The 9,563-nt window shown below is 37.8% G+C and overlaps 1 protein-coding gene across 1 annotated transcript; it reads right to left on the bottom strand.

The window, feature by feature from the left end:
* Positions 1 to 3,577: 3,577 nt before the first annotated feature.
* LOC110866940 (replication protein A 70 kDa DNA-binding subunit B-like) lies at positions 3,578 to 6,020 on the bottom strand. The gene is made up of 8 exons (XM_022116084.2): positions 5,837 to 6,020; positions 5,668 to 5,744; positions 5,433 to 5,550; positions 5,250 to 5,334; positions 5,033 to 5,168; positions 4,737 to 4,945; positions 4,536 to 4,656; positions 3,578 to 3,583 (listed from the first exon to the last, which is right to left on the bottom strand). The coding sequence occupies exons 1-8, from the start codon at positions 6,018 to 6,020 to the stop codon at positions 3,578 to 3,580; spliced, it is 936 nt and encodes a 311-aa protein (XP_021971776.2).
* Positions 6,021 to 9,563: the final 3,543 nt, after the last annotated feature.

Below are 9,563 nucleotides of genomic sequence, written 5' to 3'. Positions count from 1 at the left end.
TCACAAACAATTGGTGGATCCTCGATCCTCTTTTCCCTCAGCCCTATCATCAGTAACGGTTGCTAACACAACGGAGTAATCCCTCCGTAGACACTTCTGGCCTTCACAGCTGAAATGGCGCTAACTTTTGCACTACTCTGATGCTTTAGAACAAATAACGATTCTCCATACAAAGTTTTCTCCTCACTAGGTATATCTGCGTGATTCCTGGATAACCAATTCACATTAACTACTGCGTTGTAACCATCGAGGATAGTAGAAGGAAGGTCGACGTCGAACACTTGTCCCACAAGGTCGTGTTTACACCCTAACGAATATATGAGATTTCATTTGACTTGCCATCAGCCGATTCCACATCAGGTTTGGTTTCAAGAAGTATCAGGGTCAAGCAGAATAGAGACGAAACGAACAGCTACCCATACAAGCTACCATGTTGCTGCTATGCCTGGCGTCGCTTACGCCAATCCTAAATGTCCTTCCACAAGCATCATATCCAGTGTTGTTGTTACGGTTGCGAGGGTTCCCATTACTATCATTATTCACTTGGTTGTTGATGTCTTGACTTAGCAACAACCAATCCCTGTCAATGTCACCTTCGTTTCCATGCTGTAGACTACGATTACGAGTACCTTGATGTTGCCGCAACTGTTGCCTCCAATGTCGTTGCTTGAAACGGAGCCCTACAATCTTTCACCATTAAAGTCCATCTTTTCACATTCAGTGCCACGTGCCACGCGTTACTCACTACGCTGGTAGCCACATATTTCACACTATAATCTGTTGTCATCGCTTATGTCCCGATTGATTCGTAAGAGTTGACTCCCACGAGTCGTTGACTAGAGTTAAGAAATTCAGTTGAAGTCAATTTGCTGGTGTTTGTTGCCGGTAATCAGGGTTGTCCAAATACTGAGGTTGGTAAAATACTACGCTTGTCTTTTTGTCCATCGATCTAGTAAGTCGATTGAGTGATACGTGGTATGCTGCGAGAGTGTTGCAGAGGTGATCACACTTCGGAGTCTAAGACGTCAATACATAGAGTTCCAGCAGACGAAGAAAAGTGAGAAAGGTATAGACCAATCATTGTCGTTGCAACATCCAGCTCAGGGATGTCCGTACAAGCACCTAACATTCTACACAGTTCGCTAGGCGTTCAGATGGGTGTTCAAGTAAGCCTTGATAGCATCGAGATTCGAAAGGATTTAGAGAGGAGTGAAAAGGTCACGTTCAAGTAAGAGATAATCACTGTTATGACTCTTATAGACTGTTGTGTTTCACATCGATCAAAGAACGGAACAGAACCCCTTTTTCACTCATTAAGTCTCACTGGGACTCACATGCACCCCACATTATTATTATGTGTGCACCCACAATAATATTGTGATTTGCAAGCTCATCTCAGCTCATCTCAACTCATGTCAAATGGTTCCTCAAACGCGAGTAGTAAGCAAAGAACATCACAAAACGCGAGTCATGAATATTTAGGGAAATACTACCCTATCAGTCACATAACACATGCAAGTAATACATGAATTCATACTGTTGTGCTAAACGTGCAATCACATGCAATATCATATGTAAGTGTTCACTGGTTATGCAATACAATGAGTATACGAGAGACGAACCTTGCAATCTAGAGCTGAGTGTCATGGTTGATTTCGGATCTGTTCGGTTATAGTCTGGTTTTATAAAAACGTTTTAAAACCAAGTTCACTATAACCAGTGGTTCTGATACCAAACTGTCACACCCCCAAAATACCACCTAGGGAAAGTCCCTGTTAGGCGTGTGACATTCCAACAACGAGCCACTAATTACACTGAACTCATACATATATTTAAATAAAGCTTTCATTTATTAACATAAAGTATTAAAAAACGTTACATATCATTCATTGTATACAGCGGAAGCATAACTCATTTGTTAAGTATTTCATAAACCATGTGTACATAACCATTAGGTTTGTATTGCAATTCCAAGTATCTCGACCCATGACCACTCCAGCCTTCCAGACAGCAGGTTCCCAATGCTATAACCCTATAGTCCTGCAAGCATGCAGACAAGTGTGTCAGACGACGCTGGTGAGTTCGAAGTTTTGTTAACCAGTTTAGTTACCAATTATGTGTATAAAACAGTTCAACGATTTGACTTGATGTTGTTATTAACTCGATTACCGTATGTGGCGACTAGATGTGAATGCCCAACCCCAATGCCTCCATTTAAGCATTGGTCATGAGGTCAAGGTATCAAACAACCTTGAATAGATGTAAGGGGTCTTATATGTACACAATGAGAATGCCCAACCCCAATGCCTCTAACTAGGCATTGGTCATGAAGTCCAGGTAATTAGTTCACGCCCGTCCTTTCGGCCCGGTGTGAGGGTGCCAAACCTAATAGCGCTATCAACTAAATACCTCGTTGCTTCTTCAGCAACACGGAAGATGTACGGGGTCTTACATGATTTATACTGTGTTCAATAACCAACATCCCAATTAAACAGTTTACCCAGTATCCCCTTTAGAAACGTTTACCAGATGTCCCAAACCACCGGGACGCATGCTTAGAAAAGTGCAGTGAACTCACCTTTGACTTGCTCGGTAAGACTAGTTACGTGTTCAAGTTGCTCAAACCAATCCTAACACGGTTATCAGTATCAATCAGACTAATGCATGAATTTTCACTCATTCTATCAAGTTGATAACACATATTGATCATCTCGTAGCACGTATGACATCTCAGTTCACGCAAGTTCACAACACGAGTTCAGACACATGCAATTTATGTATACGGTCCAAACCAAAATGACCCATTATAAGTGTACGGCTCTTAACTAAAGTGCGAGTGCTTAGGTGCGACTGATTGTGGTCCGCGACCAACCCGGTGCAGCCCAACACCCATTAACATTCCAACAAAACGTTTTCCACAAAATTATTCATACTTAACACACATGGAAAAACATTCAGATTATCACATATTGGTATTACTAGTATAAAAGACAACCTGGCCCAGTTGAGTTTGGGCCCAACAGACTGTGATAAGTTGTTGCGCAGCCCGTTAGCATGCAAAACCCAAATTACCCGTGTTATAAATCTGAATACCCTGTTAATTACTTCTCGAACTAATCACCAATTCATTGAGTTTTTGAATATAATTCGTCTTATATATGTGATCATATATCATCACTTTCATCAAGTAAATCGCTGTTACTATATGTGATTATATATCATCATTTTATTCACATAATATTAATCATAACAATCATGCAAATCATCTAATAACACACATCATCAGGTCCCAACATATATATTATCATCGGGCATGGTTAGTTATATAGGTTATCATTTATTACTATTATTATTACCATAATGTTGAGTTCATAAACACAAATAATACTATATCTGTTATACACAGGTCCCAACTTCCACAACCAAGACACCATCTAATTAATTATTTCACATACTATTGAAAACATTGCCAGGATGTCACATTGTTTGATTTGATCGAGGCTACCTCACATGGCCGCCATTTTTTTTCCAAGATTATCAACTTTAACCAAACCATTCACCTTATTGGACCGTTAGACTACATCTATATCAAAATTGATTATAAATTCCCACATTATTCACATGCACACCTCGATATCATGCAGCACATATATCCTCAATTTAATCTTTAAAGAATGCAAGTACACCAGGATAGATATACTAACCGATTCTTGATATTACATATCATATTAACCTAACACATGTTCATATATTATGACAAATAGTTATTAATCTAATCATCAAACCACCATAAGCATACATAAAACCATCACCTAGACCCCAAGAATCCTATCCGATCCCAGCCGATCTAAATACATTTAACAAGTATAGTCATGTCTCCTTGTGATGCATATACAAGACACAAACATATTGCACATAATTAAATATAACTATCCGACTCAATCATGAACAGTAATATCACTAACCAAAAGATAAAAGGAGTTGTTCGGGCACACAAGGCTTCGAAGGGGGTGTTTCCTGTTGCTGGTCACCGTGAATGCAAGAGGAGTATTGCTAGGGTTTGCTTATCTTTTACGTTAATATGGGAGATGCATGATAATATATACATATATAATTGGAACAAGTGGGCCGAACCCACTTGAGTGATATTCCTGTTTGGGCTTTGGACCAGAGTGAGGCAACAATATAAGGGTACTAGACTTAGTGATTAGGGTCAGGTTATAACTGTGGCCCAATACAATTTCGGCCCAATGATACTAGTGTATTTGTTTAACAAAGGATATCTTATACGTTTAACAGAATTATAAAAACACGGAACGTGTAACACATTGAAGAGGAATAACGAGGAGTTAAGATCACAAGGTGAAACGTTACTAATCTTGAAAGTTCGGGTTGTCACACCTTCGCTGGCTAACTGTTATAAATGTGTTCCACAATAAGTAGGAGACATAATTTATAAAGTTATCAATGTAACATAAAAACAGAAATACGTATAAAGCAATTAAGGAAACTTATATTTCGAAAATATAAATTACCTCCATGTTATTATCCAAAAGCTGGTTTGCGTTAACATTTAGCAGTCTAACAACTTCACGTTCAAACAACGTCAAAGTGACAATCCCGGTACAATCCTGAACACGTGTTAGAAGTTTGATCCTAAAAAATTTTCAAATAAGATGGTGTTAATGATAAGTAATCTTTCATAATATAGACATAAATGAATCAACTAATTTAACCTGGGAACAGACACAACAGTCCTTTTATTGCAACGATCAGTTTGGCATTCAAAGACAGTTACTTCATCATATCCTTGACTTCCATCTTCCTTGTCCTTGCAAATAGTGTTCGTAAGAACCTTTTTGTTGCAAGTTTTACATGCATTGTAAAACCATGAGTCTTCTGAAGCAAAGCTTTTAATTGTTTCCAGGATAATAACAAACTTTTGCTGTGTAGATAGATATAATTTACTGCATTATAATAGTTTAAAAAAAACAAAAAGTATAATAAAAAATATTAATAATTGTAAGAATACTTCGGATATTTCGCTTAATTCTCCAATCGTACTAAAGGAAATATCAGATAGATACTCCTCAGCCATTGACTTCATAACAGGGGAACTCAATCCAGAGTAACCGGAAGACGTTGACGTATTAAGCTGAGTAAGGAAACTGTACAGAAATAATAACATTTGTGACAGTAATATGTATACAAAATATACTATAAAACAAAAACTTAATAAGAATACGTACCTTTTCTTAAATTCCAAAATCTCGGGAATTTCAGTGTTTATGAACACTCGAGTTACAGTATACAAATTGGAGACAAACAAATTTCCTGTTTAGTTAAAGAAACATATAAAAAAAAAAAATAAAACAGTGAATACATTAAATATAAAGTTGTTTGAAATTTGACAGTCACTATATAAAATATACCTCCCCAAAACCGGTACTTGCCAAACTGAACAACGACAACAACATTCTTTTCATCCTTATGGTTTTTTTGAAATTCTATAATTTGATCAGCATAAACCACCCATAAAGTAACGTAAATCTGCTACAACAAACCGTTTATAAAGTTAAGTTGGTAGTTGTAAAAAAAATGAAATAAACCGAATTTAATTTATGTATGTATAAGACTGTACTGCAAATCTTTCAGAATAAAGGTAGCCTTCTTCTCATCTTTGCCGTTATTATGTTCAGTTTTATCCTCTGACGGAAGACACTTAACCACAAAACCAATAACATCTACAAAACGTAAAAACATCACTCTAATTAAAAAAAATTAAAAATATAATATTTAAATATTAAATATGAAGAACACATTTTTAAAAAGATACCAAAATGGCTTTTGAATGACTTGCCGTCATCATCAGGGTCTTCCACAACAGACTCAAATGGAGAAAAATCAAATCCCCATTCAGCACCAACAGGTTCGTTGGATTCCTCGACAATGGTGTTGTCATTTAGATTGATCTTGAACGAACTATGAACATATTTGACTTTCTGACGGTTTTCTCCCATAGAAGGATTACGAATAGTTAAACACTGATTTTCTTTCAGCAAATGCCCATAAGCAATAGTGTTTTTTTTTTTTGTAAAAAAAATGCCTGCATTTTGGTGACCTACAACACAGCGTTGTATAATAAAAATAAATAAAAACAATCAGACATTATATTCATATTAAAATATTATATGAATTGCCATTAAAAAAACCTCCTGGTCCATGAAAATCATGTCGTAGCAATAAATCTTCTTAGGATTGTTGAAGGAAGGTCTTGTCCATAGCCGTAGTATGCGGATTCTGATAGCGTAATCATCAACATTAAGATCAACACTATTCAGAAGTGTGACAGCAGCATGTTCCATCTCTGAAATTCAAGAAAATAACTTAATATTAGAAAACTTGACGATGATAATATAAAAATAATGGGAAGAAAGGTCTATAAAAACAGAATATGTTAAATAAAAAATACAATAACCATGTGAATTCAAATGAAACTCATAATACTCGTACCAGAAGTTATGAACTCGAATTATACCAAGTCAGTAGCTGGGATGTGTATCAGACATAAGTAATTGGACTTATTTATAACCAAAGGTAAAACATAATTTTGGTAACAATATTTTCAATTTTAATTATAAATTGTCAATGTTTACTAAATTATAAAAAGGTAATATAAATATTTATGATTGATGAGTTTCCATAATTCTGATACTCATTAAAAGGAAGGACGTAATTTTAAAATTTATGATTGATAAGTTTCCATAATTCTAGAAAAATTGTGTGCAACCAAAATAACAAATGATGACATTCATAAAGATCAATTTGTCACACCCCCCAAAATCCACACGCGGAGTACCACCGCTTGGGGGCGTGACTGACCAGGATCAAGCCACCAATCATATTGAACATAACAAGTAATAAGTAAAATTCAACCACACAATATGAAAGATGTTTCAAATCAAAAGCATGGTTAAGTGTTTAGCGGAAGCATAATTGTAAAAACCCAATGTAAGCATTAAGTACGAAATAAAGAAATGTTTTTAGCATGGCACACACTGCCATGTCCCACAACGACCGCGCCTCCCTGTGCAAGCTCCGTGAGTACCTAACGACCTGCAAGGCATGTAACAGAAAGTCAACAACAAAGTTGAGCGAGTTCACAGTTGGTTGCTTAGTTATGGTATTTGTTTCGTAAATCATATGTTCGTTTTGTAAACCATGTATCGTATTAATTCGTATCGCGGTCTCTAGACATGTTTGTGAAGATTAGTGGGGGCTTCCCATGTGTTACCAGACCGAGTGTATCGACTGCTACGAAAATGTAAGAGGTGCCCTAAGTCAATGTCTATCAGCATTGACCCTTTTGCCCATAGTCCATTAGTACACGCCCGTTCGAACGACACGGTGTGAGGTTTGTTAAACCTAATAGCGCTATTAACTAATGACCCACTCGCCATAGGCCTCGACGATTAAGTCGATAAATGAGGGACTTCATGATAGAGGTTTGGTCCAGTGTGTATTCTTGGCATCCTACCCACGGAGGATGGTCGTAATTACCGTTTAGTTCGTTTACCCATTCCCAACCCTTGGGAATCCCATGCCTTGGGAAGAGTGTGAACTCACCTTGGTTTGCTCGGCAGATACACGAAAAGGTTACTTGAGCTATAAGGGGTCAACCACGTCCTAACATGGTTACCATACGAGTTAGGTCTAGGTTCAAGTAGTGCACGTAAGTTTGCATATAAGCTAACAGGTTTCGAACACATATTGATCATGGCAAACACGTAAAGCATGTTAACAGTCAAATACACACATGATACCCACATTGTGCGACTCGGATGATTGGGCCGTTGAACTTATGCGAGCCCAAGCATCTTGTGCGTTTAATAACGAAGCCCAAAGATAACCGGCCCAACCTATTGTGCGTCCAGCACATCTTGTGCGACTCACAACGGGTTGTGCGATCCAACACATACCCGACCCAGTATAAATAAGCCCAACAACTTATGCGGCCCAAACAATTAACAGTTTAATAACCTTGTGCGGTCCAGTTCAGCTTGTGCGACTGAACAAGACTTGTGCGATTGAATTTGGGCTTTGAGGCCCAATAGTATAATAAAGTCCAAGTAGTTTGTGTGTGGCCCAATCCTTGTGCGATCCACAAGTCTTGTGCGATCATGCATAACTAAACAGTACCCTTTTCTTAATGTGATTGTACCTAGTCTTGTGCGACTAGCCCTTGTGCGATCCAAAGGCTTGTGCGCTTAAGGAGCTTGTACGTTTGGCTCTTGTACGATTGAGGAGCTTGTGCGATCAGTTTTTAATATCCCGAATTCATGGCAATCAGTTATATGGTTTCCATTTATGAAGTTTATCAATTAACAACGCTAACAGTTTCCAATCATACAATTATTCGATCAAACAAGGGTTTTAGCATTAGATCTCTATGAACCCTAATCAAATACAAGGTTTAACGATGATCATAACATTAACCCGACTCATGTTCTTGATTACTAGCATGTACCCTATCATAGCATCACAACATTCATCCGAGTGATAACATATCACAGCCGATTATCATGTATTCGGTTCTTTAACATCATACAATTATCAATTCTACAATGATCTAAATATACTACACATGTGAACAGATTTTCATGAACATCATACCATATCAATTTTCATCACAATCAAACACATACCATCCCTAAACCACCATGCAATACATATAGATCATAACATCATTCAACATGAAATCAATAATAAAAAAACACTAACCGATTAGAAGGTAGAATGAAGAGGGATCCGAACAAGAAAGCTTCGAGAGATGGAGATGTTGTTGCCGTCGGGTTCGAGAGGGAGAGAGAGAATTAGGGTTTGTGTGCTATGAGATTTGCAACTAATGAGGAGTATACACTCTCCTCATGAGTTATGCGACACAAGGGAGTGGGCCGAACCCATCATGGGTTGCCCTTGGTTCGGATACAAGGAGTGTAGCCCGAATGGGCTTGTGCGATCGGGTTGTATTGTGTGATTCGAATTACATAAATTCACATAATACAAACATAACATTTCATTTCAAAATCACATATCACGTAATCACACATTGTTCAAACAAGTCACATCAAGTACAATGAAGGGTTTGAAATACGAGTTGTACATTATCCCCAAGTTGAAAGAAATTTCGTCCCGAAATTTAGCACGCGGTTACTGAGGAAGCTAGATGTGTTGTTTACTGATTTCCCTGGGGTGTCACATCATCCCCCCGTTGATTTGGAATTTCATCCCGAAACTCTGTAGTAGCTTTAGCCTCAGTAGTGGTTGCATTGTTCTTGAACAACTAGGGATACTTGAGTTTCATTTGGTCTTCTCGTTCCCAGGTGAACTCTGGGCCACGACGGGAGTTCCAACGAACTCGAACAAGAGGTATTCTGGTGTGCTTGAGGACCTTAACATCCCGGTCCATGATTTTAACAGGTTCCTCGATGAATCGCAACTGATCGTCGATAGTAAGCTCCTTCAAAGGAACTATGAGGGTCTCATCTGACAGACACTTCTTC

The sequence above is a fragment of the Helianthus annuus genome, chromosome 7 (assembly GCF_002127325.2).
Source record: "Helianthus annuus cultivar XRQ/B chromosome 7, HanXRQr2.0-SUNRISE, whole genome shotgun sequence".
Taxonomy (NCBI): Eukaryota; Viridiplantae; Streptophyta; class Magnoliopsida; order Asterales; family Asteraceae; genus Helianthus; species Helianthus annuus.
This window is presented reverse-complemented; position numbering and strand designations above follow the sequence as displayed.